The sequence below is a fragment of the Psilocybe cubensis genome, chromosome 6 (genome assembly GCF_017499595.1).
Source record: "Psilocybe cubensis strain MGC-MH-2018 chromosome 6, whole genome shotgun sequence".
NCBI lineage: Eukaryota > Fungi > Basidiomycota > Agaricomycetes > Agaricales > Agrocybaceae > Psilocybe > Psilocybe cubensis.
The window spans coordinates 729,197-752,964 of record NC_063004.1 but is presented as its reverse complement, the minus strand read 5'-3'; the positions used below and the strand labels follow the sequence as shown (position 1 = coordinate 752,964).

General features: G+C 45.0%; 4 protein-coding genes across 4 annotated transcripts; 3 read left to right on the top strand and 1 right to left on the bottom strand.

The window, feature by feature from the left end:
* Positions 1–632: 632 nt before the first annotated feature.
* On the top strand, positions 633–1,355 carry JR316_0006753 (Programmed cell death protein 2; the record flags this gene model as incomplete). The annotated part of the gene is made up of 2 exons (XM_047892499.1): positions 633–740; positions 831–1,355. The coding sequence occupies 2 exons, from the start codon at positions 633–635 to the stop codon at positions 1,353–1,355; spliced, it is 633 nt and encodes a 210-aa protein (XP_047747781.1).
* A 2,089-nt stretch (positions 1,356–3,444) lies between these two features.
* Positions 3,445–4,696, top strand: JR316_0006752 (uncharacterized protein; the record flags this gene model as incomplete). The annotated part of the gene is made up of 3 exons (XM_047892498.1): positions 3,445–4,266; positions 4,311–4,619; positions 4,679–4,696. The coding sequence occupies 3 exons, from the start codon at positions 3,445–3,447 to the stop codon at positions 4,694–4,696; spliced, it is 1,149 nt and encodes a 382-aa protein (XP_047747780.1).
* A 132-nt stretch (positions 4,697–4,828) lies between these two features.
* JR316_0006751 (Ribosome biogenesis protein bms1) lies at positions 4,829–8,438 on the bottom strand (the record flags this gene model as incomplete). Its single annotated transcript, XM_047892497.1, has 4 exons — positions 4,829–5,394; positions 5,445–7,863; positions 7,914–8,273; positions 8,331–8,438. The coding sequence occupies 4 exons, from the start codon at positions 8,436–8,438 to the stop codon at positions 4,829–4,831; spliced, it is 3,453 nt and encodes a 1,150-aa protein (XP_047747779.1).
* A 185-nt stretch (positions 8,439–8,623) lies between these two features.
* JR316_0006750 (uncharacterized protein) lies at positions 8,624–12,254 on the top strand (the record flags this gene model as incomplete). The annotated part of the gene is made up of 6 exons (XM_047892496.1): positions 8,624–9,238; positions 9,298–10,132; positions 10,249–10,557; positions 10,662–11,901; positions 11,953–12,067; positions 12,132–12,254. The coding sequence occupies 6 exons, from the start codon at positions 8,624–8,626 to the stop codon at positions 12,252–12,254; spliced, it is 3,237 nt and encodes a 1,078-aa protein (XP_047747778.1).
* Between the last annotated feature and the right edge of the window lie 11,514 nt (positions 12,255–23,768).

Sequence of the window (23,768 nt, the reverse complement as noted above, 5' to 3'; positions counted from 1 at the left end):
TTTTTCTTATTTCTTTTACATCAGGCATATACCCAACGGTATTTAAAAGTGTAAAGTTTGGTGGTTGAATTGATAGGTATTCGGAGAAGGTATTTTGCAAGGATTTTGTTCTCTTGGCGGGCGGATCAACCTCGTGCAGTGCAATAGGCTAGACTCGGACGTGCATCGAAGGTCAGAAATGCATTGGTAGGTCTTCCAGTTATACAAGACGTATAACACCCTAAAGGCTATCCGCGAACATTTCACATCGATGAAAAGAGAGCTTGGCTGGACTCACCGGCGCTTAATTCTGCAAAGGGACACAGGTGAACGAGGCACCTCATTCTTTGTTCAGCCAGTGGTATAATAAATCTGCAATTCGTATGCTGAACAAATGATTAAAATAAACCGCCGTTACCAGCAAGGTTAATAAAAAAGTTATTTGAACAACAGATGTGGCGTGGGTGAACTTTCAAGCCTGATTCTAGTTTCATCAAAATTTAAACGCCCGTCGTCTTTCGAGCCCTCTCTTTCACCATCGTCTGCGCAAACATAGCCATCTTGCTGTATCAAGACCCTTTGTACGTCCGTATCTCCATATTGAATACATTTCCTCTCATCTTGGCTTCCTAGTATTACGCCGATCAAGCTTGATGGCTGGAGAACTTTATAATCATTGCATTGTTTGCGAAGCTCCTGGGGTACAACAATGTTCAAGTTGCAAAACAGCAAGGTATTGCAGCAAGGAGCATCAAAAACAGGTAGGGGTTGATTTAAACTCGGGAAACTTCAGCATTTCCGTCTACATTGAATAATTGTGACTGATGCGGCACCCCATTTCTTATTGACAGGATTGGCGTGCGCATAAGGAGTACTGTCTCCAGGTCAAAGCAGCCGGAGACCAAACGTTCACTGCCATTCTGTTTCCTGTTAATGAACGGAGACCGCGTCTTGTTAAGATTCCCTTCGAGGATGTTATAGATGAGGAGGATGGAATCTCTTGGCAAAAGCTTCAGCGCAATGTTTGGTTCAAACACCCAGATTCGTTTGTCAAGGCCGACTATTTTAACAATATGGGGATCAACGGGCCAGATCTTGGACGCACTCTTTGCTTTTTTTACGATGACAACTCTATAATCAACAGACTCCCTCTAAACCGGTGCATTGTGAACATGACAGGGGGTAAAGCTGGGCACGTGTGGTGTGGAAATATTTTTGGGCTGCGCTCGAAGGACCATACTTATTTTAACGAATACAACGATGCAGTCTTGGAAGAAGACCTAGAACCATTTGTGGCATACTTTGACCAGTACAATAAAGTGAGGCCAGACCATATGGATCCTGTATTGTGGGCAAAAATGCATCCTGGGGCTTGAATGTGTCTTTCTTTTCCGAAGTACGTCCTTGAAAGTTCTCAGAATCGCCATATGTTCACTGTTAGGCAGCATTAGGAATATGCAACGGGATGCAAGTCCATATTGTTGACGCAATACATGTTAGATTAGTTGATGATGTATCCCAGTACAGTGTAAATGAAGGTGTTGAGTTCCACATTTTGACTCTTGATTGTGAATGGATTTGAAGCCTGTTCAATTGTGGGATTTTTGACTCCTGATTATGAATGGATCTCTAGCTTGTTCAATTGTGGGTTGAGCCTCAGCTTTTGGTGCATATAATGGAGTTAGGCAAATTTGGGTTGGAAGTGTACCCCATCACTGTCAGTGGAAAAGGGTAAGTCTGAAATAGGGACCGGGCAATATATTGGTGCGATGTGGTTTAGGATTGGGTCAGGTAGTCCGGATGAGCAGCATCTGCTTCCTTAAATGTTGGAGAGCAGGATGAGGAATTGCATGTCGGACAAATTGCTTAGTGTAGGCGCCAACATGATTCACTTTGCCATTATAATGCCGGGACAATACGGAACTGCGCCATATGCACCGAAGTAGCATGCAGTCTATGAAGACTTTTTGCACAACAGATGCACGCGAAGATTCCACCGGTAATCTCGGCATTAACAGTGACATAAGGCATAGATAAAGTGAAACAGGAGAGCCTGGAGAGGACAAAGGGCGGTTGGCAGTGTGATGAGGGTTTTGTCATGAGAAAGGCACAGGTGTCGGCGAATGGAAGTCAGAGGAATAAAACATGCTTTTGAGTCTTGCCTCTACAGCGCATTTCCGTATGTCCAGTAAGGTGGCTGACAACCGTCGGCGAGATATTCATCACGAAGAGCGGCGAATGATTCGAGGAAGCCACTGCAAAACCATAGCTTGGCAAGGCTGTTCAAGGCGAGGTGAGGAAAAGGTAAAAGAGACACGAGTGTGCGCCGCAAGGAGCCAGCAAAATCCCGCCCCGTCGCCTGAACGAACGCCAGAATATTGTACTGCGGTCACAACGCCAGAGTGGCAGAAGTGTGGCAGAAGTAGATGAGTATCTCAAAAGATGCTCAAAACGGCACAAGTGAAGTTCCATCAGACGGGGGTGGGGTATAGGTATGTCTTGAAGTGATAGTGGTGTGGTGACTTCCGATGATGGTGGGTGATGGTGAGGAAGAAAGAACGATCGGAAGAATGGGAGGCTTTTATATGTTTTCCGACAGAAGTTGGCCATGTTTGTCCGGCCCCGATTAACGTGGCGGCCCCTTTTTAAGAGCACTAGGAACCTGGTACTATATGACGTTTTGTTGCGTTCTAGACCGTTTGAGGAGGAGATCTGCAGCAGGGTCGACAAGAAGCAAGGGTCCGATCCCAAACTATTTGCAGGACGAGTCGATGTCAGTACTGGTACTCCCTGAAAATCCCGCCCATGTTCAAATCCATTTCTGTAGGAGGGAAACAAGACACTGAGCGGAATCCTGCTTCTGCTCTAAAAAAGACCTGCATACGGTATGTCAAAGTCTTCTGTTATTCAGGAAAAAGAAAGTATCGCAAACTAGGAAATATTTCTGAGTGCTCTAATGTCACGGCTGTTGGTCCGCTTCTATAAGATCCTCAAGACTATCACTTTCGGACCATGGATGCAATGCCAGCCAGTGAGTAACAACTAACAAAAGAAGTTACCAACCTGGAACAAAAGACACAACCAAAATTTCCGTAAGGCCGATGACCACCGTGGTATCCTGATTCGACCGTGTACAACGCGATATTTGCATAAGATCCTAACAGCTAAAGATAAGTCTAGCGAGCAATGCAGACGTTGACAATAAGTAGTGGGGTGGCGGCAAGAGACAAGATGATGGCGGAGTCGGGATTTGATTTTTTAATAAAATCAGGCAACCTGCTTGATTGCGCGTTTGAGCCAATGCCACCACCATCTCCCATCTCCATTTCTCTGGTTTTTGAAAGCTAACACTCTAGGACGCACGAATTACGAGCATCGGCTGACGACAAAGGTCGAAGCCTTTGAGAAACGTCCACCTACAAGGTCCTATACGACCTACCGAGTCAGCATATAAATTTGCACACAATGTCGGGCCCGGTAATCCTACCTCAAGAGCTCTGCGGGATCATTTGTCAGGACCCAGCTCTCGACAACGCTGATTTGCACAATCTTTGTTTCGTTTCCCATAACTTCCGCGCTGAGGCTGAGCGGCTGCTCTACACCTCTGTTCGCCTCCGGGACACGCGCCGTATCAAGTCTTACTGCCTTTCTGTCGCCCGAAGACCATATCTCGCTCTTCGGACCAAGTCGCTCACTTTGCGGCTTCCTCCCCAGCTCAATCTTGAAGCTGACGACCTCGCGCGGATCGTGACCGCCCTACGCCTCTCTGTGAACCTCAAAGAGCTCAACGTCCTGAAAGACTTCTATCACGGCCCAATTGGAAAGTACGGAGATGCAGTCCAATGGTGGATCCTTGATGGACACAAATTCAAATTGCGCAAGTTCACCAACTCGTACTTCCAGCCACAGATGTTGGTTGGGTTCCTCAAGTCGCAGCCGGGTATCACGACGCTCGTGCTCAAGTGCAAGGACCTGGCGGAGATCTGTGATGCGCCGTTGCCGCTGCTGACCACGCTGGACTGCTCCGCTGGAGTGGTGCAGGAGTTCAGCATGCCGAGTTGGCACCCGAGGAAGATCAAGAGGCTTCAGTTCCATTTGGAGGATTCTACGGATGTGGAGGAGTTGGCCACATTTGTGGCGTTGACGCAGTTTAGTTCGTCGTTGAAGAGCTTGAGCATTAGGCGCAGGAGTAGCAGACATGGGCTCGACCTCGCCGTGCTCACGGCCTGTGTTGCATCGCAACTACCTGATATCAAGTATCTCCGGATCGTGGATAATTCCACAAGAGTACGTTTGTTCTATTCCTTGATGAATTTGTCTGACGTACGAAGCAGTTGGAGACATACCATGTACCGTTTTTACCCTTTCCAATCCGTCTCAACAAGATTGAGACGCTCATTCTTCGCACGCCAACTCGCGCATGCGATACCACAGGCAGAGACCTGAAAATTAGCGCATATCTCGAGCTCCGCACTCCCCTAGGGAGGATGTCTGCCGCCCGCAGAATATTTACTGCCTTGTCGACACTGAAGCGGCTGGTGCTGGTAGAAAAGGTCGGATATGAATTTACTCGGAATCCCGAGACGGGCGCGATTACCTTGCAGGAACTAGGGCATTTGCCAGAGGATGACTGGATGCACGTTCGCTAGCTCGGACGTGATATTTCTTTCCACTTAATTATTACAATAACTTATTTCAGTCGACTAACAAGGTCTGATTGTAATTTTAACAAGAATGTATGCACAAGTTTCCAATGAAAGAGGGAATTAGATTGTAAGCAGCATGGATAGTACAAGAGCAATGCAAAAGGAAATGAAACCAAGGAGAAAGGAGGAAGAATAAAAAAACATCACGTCTTCCGTCTCTTGCCCCGTCCGCCGCCCTCCTGCATCTCTGCCTCGCGCTTACTCCGCTGGCCTGCAATACGCATCACATCCTTCTTCTTTTCTTTCTCCTTCTCCGCTTTCTTGGCCTCCTCCTTCTCCAACTTCTTCGCCCTCTCGGCTTTCTTCTCCTCTTTCTTCTCATGCCGACGCGCAACCTGGTCCTTGCGCAGCGCGCGGATCTGCTGCATCAGCGCCAGCGCCTTCTTCTCCTCAGGCTCCATCACCACCGCGCGTTTTTGGAGGTACGTCATATGTTTCTGTGGCTTCATCAGCTTGGGCTTGGATGCATAAGGCAATGCCGCCTGCAGCTTCTTCGGTACAATGAGCGGGTTGAAGCGACGCGGCGCGCGCTCGACCTTTTTGTACGTCGAGTTGACGTTGAGAGGAGTTTTGAGACCCTCATCTCGGCGGATTTGTCCAGTCAGGCGCATACCTGTCCAGGAGGACTTTTCGGATAGTAGGAGGGAGGTAACGGGATTGTAGAATTTACGGGGTTGAATGGAGTACCATGCGCGCAGGAAGATGATGTCTATTGGAAAATCAGCACAAGAATTTTCATAACTGGGAAGAATTACTTACCGCTCTTGAGAATCTTATCTTCAAACGTCGCACGGAATGCACCATCGGGCTTCGGTAGAGCCTTTTTAATCTGCCCTCTGATTCCAGACACCGTCCTGATATTCGCGCCCTCAAACTTGGCTACCTCCAGAGCCGTCGTGAACATATCCTTTATGAATGCAGTGTTCCTGAAGATCTTGTACGCCGTGCCCGTCAGCTTGATCTTTTTCACAATCTTTGCCGAGCGGTCGATGTCCAGCACCACGCCCGTTGCAGACACCCTGAAGCCTGGTGTATCAGCGCCGAGCGAATTGAACGCGCAAAAACCAGTGTTTGGGAGCGTCACGGGTCCATAGAAGGTCGCGTAACAATGCATATGCTCCGGTGTGTACTTGAGCATGCGCATACGAATCGAATGGTCGTCCAGGGAGTAAATTGGGATACTTTGGAACCTTCTCCACCCCAAACTGAAGATGAGCGGGTCGTTCGTCTTGAGCGTGCGTGTGAACCATCTGTGCCGCTTGATGCGCACCTGCACGATCCCGAATCTCTCCTCCGCGGGAAGCAGGCCGCCGACGACGATGGGGAACGTGGGGTCGAAGTTGTTTATCATCTCGCACGGCACATTGCGCAGCTCGACGCGCACGTATTGGCCCGGGCGGAAACCCTCAACGAGCGCGCGAGCTTCAGCGTCGACACCCTCAAACTCGGCGCGGTTCAACGCGAGCTGCTGCGCCATTTCGTCCTTTTTCTCGGTGTAGAAGTCGGTTTTGGCGCTTTCGGGGTCGTCGTATTGTTCGTCGAATTTGCGCTTCAGGATCTCTTTTTTGCGTGCGAGTGCTTCGGCGCGAGAGAGCTTCCCATCTTTGGGTTTGGAGTGTGAGGGGCCTGCTTCATCACCTTCCTCATCTTCGCCGCCGCCGCCTTCCCCGTCTTCGTCTTCGGCACCGAAGCCCCCCTCCTCGTCTTGGAACGTTCCCTCATCATCTTCGCCCACGGTGTCCCCGCCAGTAATGAACAACCGTCGTATTGAATCCAACATCTCCTCGTCCTCCCACTTCTTAAGTGCCTCGACATCCACTGGCTCTTTGCTCTTATCCAGCGCCTCCGCATCTTCCTCGTCCGCAGCCTTCTTTTTCACCTGGAAAAAATCATCCTCGTCTTCATCGACCTCTGTTTGTTTCTGCCCGTGCAGGATCTCGTCGGGTGTGAGCGTAGACGTGTAGATGAGCTTCGTCCAGTCTTTCCGTTTCGGTTTTCTGGAGTTTTCGGCGAGCTGTTGCGCGCGCGAGGAGAGGTTGGATTTCCATTTCGGAATCGATTCCTCGTCGTCATCTTCTTCCGCCTCCTCATCCTCGTCGTCCTCATCGCTAGGTATGTCGTGGTCCCCTTCCTCATCGTCCATCCGCACGCGCCGCGACGTGAACTGGTCTTCGTCCTCGCCGAGGTCCGAATCGGATTCTGCGTACTGGATGTCTGTTCGCTCTTTGACGGACGAGGGTAAGCTGCGTGTGACAGTGCGACGGCCCTGGCGGCCAGTGTTTTGCGCATTGCGGGGAATTTCTTCGTCTTCGTCTTCACCCTCTTCTTCGTCGTCATCTTCCGAGTCGATGCCGGACTCGTCTTCCTCTTCCGACCCGGAAACGTCAAAGTCGTCTTCATCTTCGTCGTCAGAGGCTGAGGATGTTGGGTCGACCCTGAGGGCCTGTGAGGATGTGCCAAAGAGTCGGATGCTGCTCTGCGCGACGCGGTCTTCGAGAGTCTGGTTGACGTCTTGGAGGTCCATGACCATTTGCTCTCCTTCGCCTTGAGGCACGTCCGTATTCCCTCTGGTAAAGCTCCCCGGAACATTCACCCACACCGCATCCTTGTCGTACATCACCCCGCCCACATCGCTCATCGGCGCGTGTATCAGCAGCTTCTTCTTCTCGCTCAGCTTGCGCTTCTTCTCCGACTCGGCCGTTGGCAGCGGGCATGGATCACCCAGCACCGTCACCCCGCTCATCTCGAGGTCGCCTACGCCGGGAATGTGCACTTTGGTGCCCAGACGCAGATTCGTGCCGCGCACGTATCCGTACACTGTTACAGTGCGATCGCATTTGCCTTTGGAGCTGCGCACTTCCTCGCGCGGTGTCAGGTCCTCGAGGCGGTCTGCGAGGAGGTATGGGTGGGTGTTGCGGAAGACGAGGGGGCGGAACTTCATCACGGAGATGAACCGCGAGAGGTTCATGATCTCGGTGTCGGGGTAGCGCCCGTTGAGCACGCCGGAGAGGTAGAAGAGCTTTGCGCCCTGGTAGATCTCGGTCCAGAAGCGCTTTTTGAGAGCTTTTTTGGTGTCTTTGAGCGTTTGGGCTTTTTTGATGAGGTCGAGATGGGTGAGGATGCCTATGACTTTGGGGAAACCGTGCGACTGGAGGATGTTGAGAAACTCGAATGTTTCCTGCGTAATGCATTAGTAGCTATATAAAATTATAATATGATGTTGCGCACCATTTCAAACCCGAAAGAACCATCGACCATGAGCAGCACCAAATCGGCAATCTTGCCAATATCAATCATACTGTTGAGGTCATTGTTGCATTCGATAAACGTCAGTCTGCGCTTCTTGCCGCTGACAATGGTGATAGGCCCCTTTGCCTCGTTCAGCGTCTGTTTGGAGTACCGCCGTACGAGACTCTTGAGCAGTGTGGTTTTGCCGACACCGGAAGGCCCAACGATGGCAATGATGACCGGGGGCGGGTCGTCGTCTGGTGTACGGTTCACCAATGGTACATGGAGTCTGGTCTGGTCCCGCTCGACGTTGCGGCGACCCTGTCTGTCCGCTCTGCGCCCCGACTTGGGTGCGAATGCCTAAATTTAAAAGACAACGATAAGCCAGAGGTGAATGTTTTGCTGAAAAATGAATACTTTTTCATTGAAACCGTGCTGTTTCTGCTTTCCCTTTCCTTTCTCCTTCTTTTCGTGTTTGTTTCCTGACTGCGCAGGCCGATGTGCTTTGTGTGGTCTGTCGTCCATGACAAGAACGATTCAGAAATCAGAAATATGGTAAAATTGGCAAATAGTAGTCGACGAAAAAAACTAATAAACCTGAAATTGGGGTTTACACGCACCACGTGATGCGCGCGTTTGATTTGTTGATCTGCCACTTCGCCTGAACTTTGAACTTGACTTCGTTCTTAACTTACTCGGCGATACCAATGATGAAGAGACAATCCAAAGGGACTGTCTTTGACATCAGCATCCACGGAGACGAGCTCGAAAACAACCGTATCCAACTTGAACATAATCTCCAGAACACGGAGCTCTCGTTTCGGCTCTCGACGACTAGCGACGACGAGCGCGAGTACGAACACCAACGACGACAAGATGGACAGCACAGGACTCAGAGATCCAGTAGGCAGCATCAACGCAAAAATCATAATAACAGCTCAGTCGAGTACCCGCGACATATCTCCGAACCGTCTCTTGCCGACGACTATCCACCTTTCTGGGGGAACCGCTCTCGGGGGGTGGATGATGAGAATTTCAACGATGAGCAACAGCACATGCGCGGCGCGTGGTCGTACCGCTCTGGTGACGACGAAGAAGGTATAAGCCCGTATGGCGGGAATAATACGGTCTCAACTGCAGCACACCATGCCAGTGCCATCACAATCCACACTGGCCTTGGCGGGGGGCGCGCTGCTCGAAGGGACAGGGAGCCTAGTCTGAGCGGCGCGGAGTATGATCCCGACCGACCCCTCCATGCTATGATCGCGGGCGTGAACAGTAAACACAGCATGTTCGATATGGACCCATCCAAGTCCAAGCATAACGTACGTTCATCACCCTTTTGTATGGGTAAATCCACAATCATTTTGATTTTCATGTATAGGCTGCAGCAACAATGACATATGACCCTGTCGTCGTTGATAACACCGCTGAGCTCGACCGCATCCTTGCCTCAGGCCACGCTCCGGCGGCAGTTCCTCCGACGCCCTCACCACCACCCGTAATATCCCGCTCATTCTCATTCCACCCAACACCACCCACATCTTCTGTTTCTTCCGACTCTGAAAACCAGGCTCAGCATCAACAAAGCTCACGCCTCAAGTTGACAGACCATCTCCGCCACGTCTCATTTTCTCCTAAACGGCCACGGAGTGCGCAATCTCCTGTATTACGCTCTACTCGCCCTCTAGAAGAAACCCAGCCAAATACAAATAACGACAATAACAACAACGCGTCAATGAATATGCCCACACCGCGCCCCGCACGCCGGACGGCTTCCTCTAATCACGCTGCAGCTCGCTCACCCGCACAGCCCGAAGTTCGCCTGCAGCCTGCTACGCCCTCCACAGGCGGCTCCAAATTCACGCGTATGGCAAGGGGAATTAACAGAGAGATTGAGGAGACACAGGCCCAAGAGATTGATGCTGCACGTACCGCTGCTGCGGCCTCTAGGGCGTCATATACCGCTAATCCACGACCCGCGTCTGCTCCGCCTGAACGGAACCCTTTCTACGATATTGGTGTTGGCTCCGGTGGTCGGACAGGCGCAACAACACGGCGAACGACAGCGCGAGATGCAGCCAATCTTACGGCTAATGCAAGCGGAAAAGTATACCTTCCCGACGTGACAGGTCTTACTAGCGCCGTTGAATCGCCCGCAAAACCCGGTGCGCAGTTCATGCAATATAAGGCTGGTGAGAGGCCGCGCGATAGCGAAGGTGTGTTGGCTTTTCATTGGTCTTTTTTTGCAGACGCATTAATTTATAATGATGATGCCCCTTTTTGCATTATTTCATTTTCCCTCCTTTTTTTCCAATCAAAACTTGGACCCTAGCCCGACTCCTGCAAACCCTCTCCACTGTTCAGACCCAACTCCAGAACCTCGAAGAAGAAAATAGTATCTCCCGCCGCAGAGTGCGCGAGCTCGAGATGGAGCTTGAAGAGTGTAAGCGCCATGTCGCCCGTGAGCGGACGAGGCTATTTGAGCGCGAGGAAACCAATACTGGGTCAATGTACGTGCGCGAGCGCGCGGGTGGCAGTGGGAAGGTGGATAAAGGGAAGGGAAAGGCTGTTGGGAACATGGAAGATATTGATGAGGAGAGGCTGCACGCAAGGTATAAGGAGGCGGTGGATGAGAAGAAAGGTAAGATTGATTTTCGGGAAATCTTATCTTATCTGCTCATTGAAAATCAATTTTCTCCTCTCTTTTTCTTGTGTCTCCTCTCATGACCGCCCATGCCAATCCAGCACTAGAAGCTTTAATAACCTCTCTGCGTTCACACCTTACGCGCCTCACGTCTGAATTGGCGTCGCATCAATCACTACTTAACGAGCTTCGCGCCCTACGATCCTCCGACTCGCAAGCTATCCGCGAGAAAGGTGATGAAATTGTGCGACTCCGCGATGAAGTTCAGCGGCTCGCAGGGGAGGTAGAAGTACTGAGGGGAGTCGTGGAGGAGGGATTGCGGGAGAGGAGAGCAAGTCGTGAAGAGATTGCCGTTCAGGAAGTTGGCGTGCAAAGTTTTGTCGGCGATGTGGGGATGTCACAGGATTTGGAGGAGCAATCTGAGGAAGAGGAAGAGGAATCTCACTCCGAAGCCGAAGATGAAGACGATGAAAGCCGAGAGACAGAGGAAGATGCGTCAGACGAAGACGATGACTCCAATCTTGAGCCCTTTGATCCTTCATCTGTACGCCATTCCTCGCCTGCCCAACGCGCGGCAGACAGAACTATGCGCACCGACCATGCGACACTCGGCTCATCGATGTACACGCCTAACAATCAACATAGAGGCAATGACAATGAAGAAGGAAGCCCGCGGTTTGTGGGCGAGGAGGAACTCAACGTGATTGCTCAGGAGATGGAGGAGCGGCGCGCGAATCGGTCTGGTCAGCAGCATTCTCATCAGCAATCTACAATGACACGCCCCGCGGCACCAACGCCGAACCACGCAAACCAGCGGTATCGCACCCGTCAAGATAGCGGGGAGAGGGCGCGTATCTCTCCCGAGCCATACGCAAACCATGCTGTGCATGCAGACGCAAACGTAGAACTCGACGAGGCGCTAGAAACCCCATTCCCTCAGATCCGCGGCGAGCGCCTCGAACGTCTATTCTTTTCTGCGCCGGAGCATAACGCAAAAACATGTACAGTTTGTTATAGGCGTCGGAATCGTGAGAGGGCTGGGTCATTTGGCAGCAATGAGACGTCGCCTGGACATTCGTCCTCACATTCTTGGTCGCGCCCAGCTGCGCGCCGACAAGACCAAGGGTACGAGGATGAGGGGTACGAGGGTTCCGAGGGTGCCGCACCAGCTCGAGACAGTGGCAGTGGAAATAATGGAAAAGGTAAACAACGGGAATATGTTGCGTTCTCCGAAGACATCCGCCATTGGCAAAGGGTCGGCCAGACATACGGTGTGCCGCCGCAAACGGTTGTCGCACGGGTTATTCGGGAGTTGGAGGATGATTTTACCCATTATAAGAGGTATGTTGCCCTTTTTTCTTGGTGTCGTCGTGTACTAAGCTAGATCTATAGCATTTACGTCGAACTTGCCGATCAGTATAAAGTGATGGACGCCGCGTCGGATGTCAAAAGGCGAAATTTGCTTGCAAAGCATTTGCGCGAAGTTGTCGACGTTTTGGAGCAAAAGGTAGATCATCATCAACTTGTATCTTCTTTCTGTGGCTTCTAATAATCAATTATTCTGCTTTTAGGGCGACAAAATAGCGGCTTTGTATGATCTGCTCGAGTTCAAGGATAAACCGGCGAAAAACGCACCTCTGTCCTCGACCTCGCGAGGCATACCAAGCAAGTCCGCTACAGCTTCGGCAAACTGAGATACAATCTTCGTATGTTAGCTTCAGTCCCTTGAATAGGAAAGAAAAAAATGTCTGCTTCGTTTGCTGCACATTATTTCGCCTTGTTGTGTGTTCTGTCACTTTGTTGTCCAACTTGTTTTCTTGTCTTTGCATTACATATCATATGTACAATACCAGTACACAATTTTCTTTTCCATCTGTCTCTGCAGAACTATTTTTTTGTTAATAGTATCTTTTTTGATAAAAACAGGTTTACCTGATTTGACCTTGATCCCAATCTTATGTTGTTTTATAAGTACTAATGTGATCATTGGGATTCAAACTGACCTAGAGATTCAAACTTGTTTTAATGGGCCAACACAATGTGTGGCATGACAAGACTTTACATCTCACAATTGTATAAAATATTTTTAATCTAGATTTATGTAACATAGTTAATATATTAATATGTTCTGAATGCACAACCAAATACTGGGCAAGGTCATGATTAAGTCACTATGACTTAGGTCTACTACAAGCTTAGTTGTGTCGGACACAAAAGAGCTATGCAGATTATAAGGCCTGATTATAACCAAGGACTTGTCTATTATAATCTGCACACCTGCTAAATATTCAAGAGCTCCAAATCTGCTAAAAGAATCTTATAGGAAAAACTGATGGAAGAATGCTCATGTGTATGGCTGCCCAAGTAAAGAAATATTCCCCATAAATATTATTTTCTTATTTTTGAAAAGTGCATCAAGAATAAAACAAAATTTGTGTGTGGAAACATTTGTTTGGTGTGTGGATTGCTTTTTGGCTTAGTATAATGTTGCCATAAACACAATTGGCTGTGCAGAAACATATTTCAAGCATAATTTGCAGATGCTAGTACATTATTTCTTTCCTAAAATATATTCAATGTGTAAATTACATGTGCTAAGTACATTTTGTATGCTGAACAAACCTTTTAATGCACGGAAAACATTATTCAAAATGATTATCTCTTGACCATAGTGGCCAGCTGTGATTGCCGTGATTAACCAAAGAAGTTCAAATTGCTCAATGCAAAGTGAGTGTGGTGACCGTGGGAATATCCTGTATACAGTGTGCACAGGATATTCTCACAACCTGCTTATTAATTTACAGCTAGTACAAACAGCACAACAAGTTTAATATGACAAGATAATCTAAAGTAATATTGAAGATAATTACTATTGCCAAAGATACTTGTATTTTACCTGAAACACATACAATGCATCTTAGTAATGTATCAGAAATTACCAAAAAAGTTCAACTTGCTTAAGACATACTGGAATAACCATGGGAATAACTTGCATATACTGTATGCAAGTTATTCCCACAACCTACTTATTAATTTATAGCCAGTACAAACACTACAAGTCTAATATGACAAGTTATTTGAAGTGGCATTAATGATAGCTAGATATATAATGTTTATTATTTTTTATTCTATTCCTCCCTAGTCTAATAGTCTTTCATGCTAACTTCATTTGATAACAACAGAGCATTCTATTTACCTCTACTTGCTGTTGGAAGTGTAGAAAAGCATGCAAAACACTTGGTATAGAATTGATTGTGACTAATGAATGGGCTCAAATCAATTGAATGGTGTCATTATCATAAAATTTTTGGTCTTGAATAATAAATCTCTGCTTTAAAATGTTTAATTTGTGACTAAAAAATCATGATGTAATGATATCTAATTTTGTTTTCTACCACATAGCAGCCAACCTATCTACCTAGCTAATATCCAGGATTTTAATTTCCATATCCCCATGATAGGAACAAGGCACAGAGGGTTGTGGAGATAAAAAAAACTTGCTTTACTTATATAAAGTCTTGTAATTCCTGTTTTTTGCCTTAAAATAATGTGTTTTTCCCAAATCTTTTTGTGCATTTATATGTATTTTGCCTATAGGTATATGAATATGCAAAAAAAAATGAGAATTTTGCTTGTAAGGGTATTTAGTTTCATAATCTTTAGCTGTCTATCCTGATAACAGGGCATCAAATGCTAATTTCTCTTTTTTGCACTTGTGCTATTAGCACAAAAATTGGCACACACCATTATTGCAGCGTTCAATGCCTTTGTGCAGAATTATAGCTTGTAAAACCATTTTTTTGGTCTTTCAGACCCCAAACTATAAAAAATGGTAACATCTTGCAAAGTCACATTGATGAATTTAAACTCTGTCTGAAATGCAATGTGTCCATGAATTTGAACACAATGGATTTGTTCATTTACAAATTGATACAATTCACTCAAAATAATCTAACTTCTGCAATGGCATGGCTAAGAAACATGTCAGAGCAAATAATCTCAAGGTCTCAAAGTGTCTCAAGGAGGCTGTTTAGCTTCTATGGATTATAGGCAAGCCAAATATTGTGGTTGTGTGTAAAAATATTTTGGAATGTTATGGTGTTGACATTCCTTATCATATTGTTAGGAATCGACTTAAGTCAAGAGAGAAGAGTGCCCAAAGACCAAGTTGATATCAAAGCTGGGGTCTGACTACTGACCCCAGGACCCTATATATACATGGAGACCAGAGTAACTACTTCCCGGACCAGAGTACTCGACATATGACAACTATCAATAGATGAAACAGGAGAATGATAGACGTGGGACTAAACACAAAGATAGAACAAGGCATGACAGCGTGGGACCATAACAGATAACGATAACGGATAGGGGTGGCACCAATATGTACTCTGACACATATACTCCAAAATCACATTCATGGAATTACTTGACCTTATAGACATGCTTACAAATCACAATGAACTCCTTTCTCTAGAGACAGAACATGTTTTTGTTGACTAGATCCATTTTTACTTTGACACTTCTTACCATCTTAGCAAACAAACAATTTGCCAAAATGCTCAATGTATTTCTGATAAAAAGCCAAGCAAAGGGTGGTCTGGCTTTTTCTCAGTTAATGGCCAGAGATTAGACTTGGAAAGCCTTCTGGATTAGATCTCAAGTGTACACAGACATTTAACAAGCCAACTGTCTCAAGATATTTCAAGCAACTCAACTTTTTTATTGAAAAATACAAGATTACACCCAAAAACATATATAATATAAACAAAAAAGAATGTCAATGCGGAGACTATAGAAAGTCATTGTCAGAAAAATATTTTGTTTCATGCACATAATGCCTAAGATACGGACAATATAGTGCCAACCTTGAGCTTGTCATGATTATTGAGTGTATTAGTGCAGATGAAATAAGTTTCAAGCCTGGATTTGTGTTTTAGGGAAAGGAATTCTGTCTAGAGTGGTTTGATATTGATGATAAAATCTGGTAATTCTCTTTTTACAACCTTTTTAATGTTTTCACATCTAAAAATGGCTGGACATCTGATTTTTTATATGCTGATTGGTTTGAAAAATCTTTTATTCCTCAGGCAAAAGCACATAATTTGTCTAATACTCCAATTCTTTTTATCTATAATGGTCATGGATCTCATAACACTATTCAAATCATTGACAAGGCAATTTCTAAAGGCATTATTTTTTTCTGTTTACTACCCCACACAACTCATATGCTTGAACCTCTTAATGTCGGAGTTTTTGTGCCATTTTCACAAGCATGAACAGACTGGTATGATAACATTTTGGAGGATACAGGCAAAGAAATGCTATGGAAAAACTTTGTCAAAGAATACATGGATGTCCACACTGCATTATTTAAGCTATCTACAATTACTCAAGCCTTTTAAAAATGCAGCATCTATCCTTTTAATCCTAATATATTTAACAACAAGGACTTTTCCCCAAGTGTTCTCACCTCAACCATGGCCAATCATGTTCTGACAAGTTTTTCCATATCACCCAAGGCCCAGCATAATGGCTTTTATACTACAAATGACAAGGATAACAATAGTGGGGTTGATTCAGATATTGAGAATAGTGATAAAGAAGAAGAAGAGGCTGACAACTGTGACAACAACTTGGATTCCTGGCATAAATGTGCTCTAAGTCAGTATAACACATTATCAGCACCCAATATCTATAATCCTTTTGGATTTCTTCAACCAGATTCACAAGATCCAAATAATTTACTAACATCCACAGATATATTTTACTCCATACCCATTCATCCGATTCACCTTAAACATACTGCTGCCACACAGTCTCATACTACTATTGCCAATACTCTAACTCTTTTACAAAAATCAAAAAGTTAGATTTAGCTATTAGAAAAACGTGTTACACTACTTGAAGCAGAGTCAGCAACCCAGAAATCTCATCTTTCCATGGCCCGTAATGTCATTTAAGACCTCAAATGGAAGCAAAACTCACAGGATAACATAAATTCTAAAAGGCCAAAACTTAATATTGATGCTTGAACTTTGACATCATCTGAAAGTCATTGTTTTGCCTTTAAAAAAGAGATAGCAAAGAGTGCAGAGCAGCAAAAGAAATAGATAGCACAAGAGCAGCAAGACACTGAGGAAAAAGAGCAATAGCATGTCCGGCTGACTTGCGATTTAGACTTTATATTTACCAGAATCTTGAAATCAAAATCATGACCAGATCTTATAGACATTGCATATGTTTTAGACATTCAAGAAGTCAAATGTGCCAAAAGGCCAGGAAAATTCACCAAAAACATTATTTAAGACTTTATTTATTCTTATTTTGACTTTTATTCCAAAAAACAACAGGATCCACAATATGAGGGCTTGTTTGGTGCTTGACAATGTCAGCGGCATGACTTAGATGTCAATAAAAATACTAAAATCAATACTGCTACTCTAATTTCCATACCACCCTGTGCTATCCAACAATTCTTCTTTAAAGATGTCTCTTACACTTCAAACTTAACAAATACTCTACTAGTTTTCTTTTAACCAACTGCAGGCCCGGGTATTATGCAACCACCAATGCTACATCAGCAATTTATGTATGATTTTAGACCTGTTTATGCATACTCTTTTATTGCCATATCTCCATATCTCCACACAAACCCACTAGTCTGCCTTATAATTCATAGACATTATTATTATACATGTTAATCTTGGATTTTTTAGATACTTTACTTTGAGTTTTTGACTCATACTTGTTAGTATTATATACTCTAATCTTATTTACTGTAGAGTTAACCATTTTCTTATATACATAGTCTCTGCTAGTAGCCTGAAGAGCTATTTTATATCTCTCCATAGGTTGAAAAGAGTCAAATTAGAGAACAAATGAGGATATGAAACCAACAAGTCTTGTTGCCTCAACTCCAAGTTTGAACTAATGGTAGGCCATCTTCTGAGCTTGAATTGGCATCATGATAATGTGTGACAAAAAATTTGAATTTTTATGATCCTGACGTCAAAATACTCTCCTTCTTTAATTACTTAAGCTGCATGCCTAGAATTTGATATACAGAGATAAAATAGCTTTAGTAAATTTAGAACCTGGGTTAATTTTGTTTGCATTCATCATTGTTTTGTGCCCAATGCATCCGCTATTGGCACGTTGAAGATCAAAGTTCGTGATTGGTTATAAACTATAAGTAATCCAACAAACACAAACCCTAGGGAAAGAGTGGTCCAGACTGGATAGGACGAAACCTTCTCCTAAGTTTCTTAAGGGAGGACGTTGCCTAGGATTTAAGTAGATAAGAATAGTGTGGATAGTGAAGGGTAATAAAAGCGAGATTGAAAGTAGTGGATAGCCAGGTCTTCTGGGTACAATGGTAAATAGACCTTCAGAAAACAGAATGGATCCGTAAAATTGGATGGCGGGTGTATAGGGAAAGCGTGACGAAGGCGCATGGAATGCATAGGAAAAATCAATAAAGGTGAACCTTAGAGGGGTGGTCTGAAGAGGATTGGGGACGTTTCGAGGGGAAATAAGAAGGTGACTGGGAGTAGGAACATCATTGAATGGCCGAATCTTGGTAAATGGATGGTGAAGGTGAAAGTAGTTACTCACCACCTTAGTCCAAATCTTTGTGACTGAGGTGAGACCCATTTTTACCTTTCATTAATATCTCTTTTACTTACTGTACCTGTAGTGGCATTGTTATTATCTATCTAGGTACAGATTTTTTTAATATAGTCCAAATCTTCGTAACTGAGTGGCATTGTCATTATCTATCTAGGTCTAGATTTTTACAGATTATGAGCCAATAGGAAATTTTGATCTAATCTATAGCTTATCACGCAACGCCAAGCGCCTTGCTTCTATTCACTCCCTTTATCCCTTTCATGACGCGAGTCATCCGCATCCCCTCATCTTTTACGTTCTAATCTGAACCCCAAATCATCCCCTACACTATGCCTGGCAAAGGTATACCCCCCAAAATCAAAGCCAAGGATCTTAAAGCCCTGCTTGCTGCCGACCTTTCCCGTCCTACTGTTGTACTCACATTTGCACCACTCTAGGGCGGAAAGCAGCTTGACAAAGACAAAGGGAATTAGATTGAATGGAGCCAATACGTCCAAGGTGCCTTGGTAGGGAACAGTCTCTTCAGATACTGTAAACCCAACCCCATCATACCAGACTCAACTACCCAACCCTGAGCCTATGCCAATTGGCAAGAGAACGATGAGCGTGTCTGCGGCTTCATTGCTGCAGGATGTTCTGATAACAAGATTAAGCGTTTGAAACCGCTCAAACATAATGCGTCCAAGTATTGGAAACTGCTGAAAGAGAGGCACATGCAACAGGGACCTATGGGGCAGGTCTATTTCATGCGTGATGCTATGGCACTTTCTCTTGAGCCGGAATATATCACCGACTACGTTGAGAAGCTATCCAAGGTGTTCGACCTCCTGAACAAGGTCTGGGCAATGGGAAAACTCAACCTCAACGCCCTGAAGCATGTTATGGCCGTCAACGCACTACGTCTTTGCGAGCAAGACCAAATTGCTCTGCTTGACAATATCCGTTGGAGAACAGCTAGTGGGGTACCCTTTACTGCAAAGGACATCATTTGCTTCACAGAAGAGCGTCAACTCATCCTTAATAACAAAAAAGACAACTCACCAAACGCAATCGCGCTAGCCTCACAGTCAAAGTCAAAAATGTCCAATAATCTTTGCTCTAACTGCAAGAAATCGCACCACTCCACCAAGTATTGCATTGCAGAGGGTGGCGGGATGGCCGGTAAGACAATTGAGGAGTCAAAGGCTGCGAGGCGGAAGGATTGTGAAGGGGGTAAACAATTCAATAAGGCCAAGTCTAGCACCATCCTTGTTTCTTTCATGGACAAAGAAGGTTGCTCGTATATTGCGCATGTTAGCACACAAGATGTCGTCAATGCTGTTCCAGCCCCCAACACCTCCCATGCCTCAGCACTTCTTGCATTACTCCCCGCTAATTTTGACCCCAACGTTACCAACTATAAAACCTATGGTTTTAGCGCCCTCAGTGCCATTGTACCTGACTCGGATTCCCTCCTAATTCAATGCAGCCTTGATTGGAACGAGTATACTAAACCTATAGTCAAAACACCCGTTATTTCTGCCCTTAACCAAACACAATCTACGCCAATATCGACGACTGATTGTCCATTCTATGTTGATTCTGGTGCAAGCATGCACCTGTCCCCTGATAAATGTGATTTCATGTCCCTATGTACGTCCTATTGCTTCTTGTTCTGTTCACAGCGTTGGCGGATCTACTATCACCGCCGTTGCAGTGGGCAACATTCAACTTTGTCTTGAGAACGGTCGCATTTTCTTCCTCCGTGACATTTTATACATCCCTAATGCAACAGTGCACCTCATATCAGTTGCTGCTATTACCCACAATTCGCATATCAATATTGGTTTTTCAGATACTGGATATTCTTTTTTTGATTGCAAGAATGGTTCCGTTGTCGCAAAAGGCACCTATCTAGCCTCTACCCGCCTTTATTCTCTTGACCTTGCTTCCTCAACTGCCATCCATGCTCACTCTATGACCATTCCCCCGACTCTAGAGACATATCATTGCCGTTTAGGTCATGCAAATCTCCAGATTGTGAATGACATGGCATGACTAGGCGCCGTAAAAGATATGCCTAAGTCTTTTCAGACAAAGCCATCCATATATGACTCATGTGTGCTTGGCAAACAGACGTGTGCACTGTACCAAAGCTTTGATCTACAGAAGAGGGTCATGGGAGAGCAGATAGGTGCTTGAAGATCATTTACGTGGATCTTACTGGCAAATTTGCTGTTGTATCTATTCATGGAAATGAATACATTATGTGCATTGTTGATGACCATTCCCGAAAGCCTTGGAGTATACCTCTTGCTTATAAAAGCCAGGCTTTTGAACTCCTCAAAGCTTGGATCATATTTCAGGAAGCACAAACGGGTGAAAAGATACTCATTATTTGTATTAACAGCGGGGAGCTTTGTAGCAAAGAATTCCTAGCATGGGCCGCTTTGCGAGGCATTAAAGTTGAGTTCACCGCGCCCTACACTTCTTCCCATATTGGGATTGTCAAATGCATGCACCGTACTATCATGGGAAAGCAGCGTGCAACACGTACATATGCAAAGCTCCCGCCTTACTTATGGGAAGATCTCTATATAACCTTGACATTTCTTACCGGTATGACAAGCAGCCGTGCCATCAATAACAAGACACCCAATGAATTATACCTCCTTCGGAAACCTGACATATCTTTTCTACAGGAGATTGGTTGCCGCGTATTCGTTCTAATTCAGAACAGACACAACCCCAAATTATGGGAACACTCTATGGAAATGGTTATTATTGGGTACAATTTAGACTCCAAAGCATATCACTGCTAGGATTGCACCAAAAAAACCATTCACCGCTCGCACCATGTCAGGTTTATTGAAAGCCATGAAGACCATCTTCACCAAGGACTTCAACCCCATCCCATTCCACCTGTTTCCCTCAATGACATCCTCAATTCCGCAACCTCAACTCCAATTAATCTTGATGACTCAGAGGAGGAGGAGTTTCTTCCATTGGATATCTCAGCGCTAATTGTGCCTAACCCTGTTGATCCACCGGTGCCTATCAAACCACAGCCCCCACGCAGATCTAGCTGAATTCCTTCTAATGCCAAGGCAAAGTTACATCAAGTGGTAACAGAATCAAGGGAGGCTATGGAACAAAAGCAACTGGAAAAAGAGGAACGCAAAGAGGCCAAGAAAATACTCGCCGACATCCATGAGGAGGAGCTGCGGAATGCACCCAAAGTCGTCAACCAGGCCGCAATAGAGGAACTCTGCGCCTTATTTTCAAAAGAAAATCCCACTACCAAATCTAATATTCATCTTATCCTGTCCTCCATTGCATCATCATCTTCTATTGACCCTAACAATTTTCAATTTGAAGACAAACCCAAATCATGGGAAGAAGCTCAGCGCTCATCCAACACAGATAAATGAGCAGAGGGGTATTAAGACAAACTAAACAGCCTCAAGGAGATGGGAGTCTACAAACTAATACCACACAGTGAGGTCCCACCAAACCATAAGATATGCAAGGGTAGACCAGTCTTCAAGGCAAAGCATGATGAAACTGGCACCATTGTACGCTACAAAGTCTGTCTAGTTTTCCAAGGCTATGAGCAGGTATATGGTCGCGACTATATGCAGACTACCTCACCTACAGCACGAACGTCATTGTGGCGTATTCTGTTGTATGTGGGAGCTATTTTGGACTGGGACATCCAACAGATTGACTTCAAGACGGCATTTCTATATAGAATACTTCCAGACAATGAGGTTCAATATATGAACCAACCTCGTGGTTTTGAAAAACCTGGCAAAGAGGACCATGTCTGGATGCTGCAGCAAGAACTATATGGGATAAAGCAGGTGGGCCAAATATGGAACCAAATTCTTCACCAATCGATAGAGAACTAGGGATTTAAATGTCTTATGAGCGAGCCTGTATCTACTTTCGGAAATCTGACACTGGTACTGTTATCGCTGGAGTTCACATCAATGATTTTCTATCTATTTCAGACTCACCAGAAGAAAACACTCACTTCAAAGAGCAAATGAAAACAGCATGGACCATATCCAACCTTGGAGAACCCAAACTTGTTGTCAGAATTGCAATCAAACGCCGCAGAGAAACAAAATCCATTTATTTATCTCAAACCGCCCTCATTGACAAAATTATCACCACTTTTGGCCAGTCAGACTTGCACCCAGTAAACATATCTATGAATCCGGAACTTAAGCTACGACAACCCAACAAATCCAAGATGTCTTGGGAAGACAAAGACAGGCTAGCAAAGTTCCCTTATCGATCTCTTGTGGGCTGCCTTATCTACTTAACAGTTGGCACCCGCCCAGATATAGCATATGCTGTACAACAACTCTCTTAATTCTTCAATTCATTTTCTTACGCACACTGGAATGCAGCAATACGGATTGTACGCTATCTCAAGGGTACTCAAGATCTCAAACTGAAACTTGGCAGAGATAAGATCAATCTCATTGGATTCACGAATTCTGACTGGGCTAATTGCCTTGACACATGTTGCAGCATAGGTGGCTACGCTTTTATGCTCGGTTCAGGTCTTGTATCCTGGTCTTCTAGGAAGCAAACAACTGTTGCAACTTCATCTACGGAAGCAGAGTACACTACAGCCTTTGAAGCATCAAAGGAGGCAATTTGGCTACAAACATTACTCACAGAAATTCAGCTTTCACCACACGCCGCCTCTCCTTTACTTTGCAATAACAATTCCGCCATCTCCTTATCCAAAGATCCATCCCATTACAATCGCTTGAAACATTTTGATATTAAGCTTCATTTTCTACAAGAGCAAGTACAGACCGGCGAAATTCATACAGCATACATCAACACCAAGGGCAACATTGCCGATATATTTACTAAAGCTCTACATCCACAACAATTCCTCCATTTATATTCTCTTATTGGTCTCTTATAATTTTTCCATTTCTTTATTCTATATTTCCACCTATTCTTTTCTTTCTGATTTTTCCCCTACTTGTTTACATCTTTAATTTGCCACAATTCTGTTCGAGGAGAAGTACACACTATCCGGTGAGGAGGAGTGTTAATATCCACCGCACGTGCTCCCCTTTTTATGCACCCACATCATATTTTATACAAACAGCCATTGTAATATAGTATGATATATAGGACGTTCAGTAGTTACTCACCATCTCAGTCCAAATCTTTGTGACTGAGGTGAGACCCATTTTTACCTTTCATTAATATCTCTTTTACTTACTGTACCTGTAGTGGCATTGTTATTATCTATCTAGGTACAGATTCTTTCAATATAGTCCAAATCTTCATGACTGAGTGGCATTGTCATTATCTATCTAGGTCTAGATTTTTACAAAATTGACAATCTTTCTGACGTTTGGAATGAAGCTATATGTTGTGGGAGTATTGACTGAATCAAGGATGAAAGACTAAGTCTGTCTTGAATGAAATCACTCCAGATGAGTTGACGGAGGGAAAGATGTCTTGGATCTACTCCTAACAGCAATGGTTAGAAGGTGTAGAAGGGGAAGAAGTGATGACGGGTTGGATAGAGGAGAGGAAGTAGTGAAGTACTGGATGTC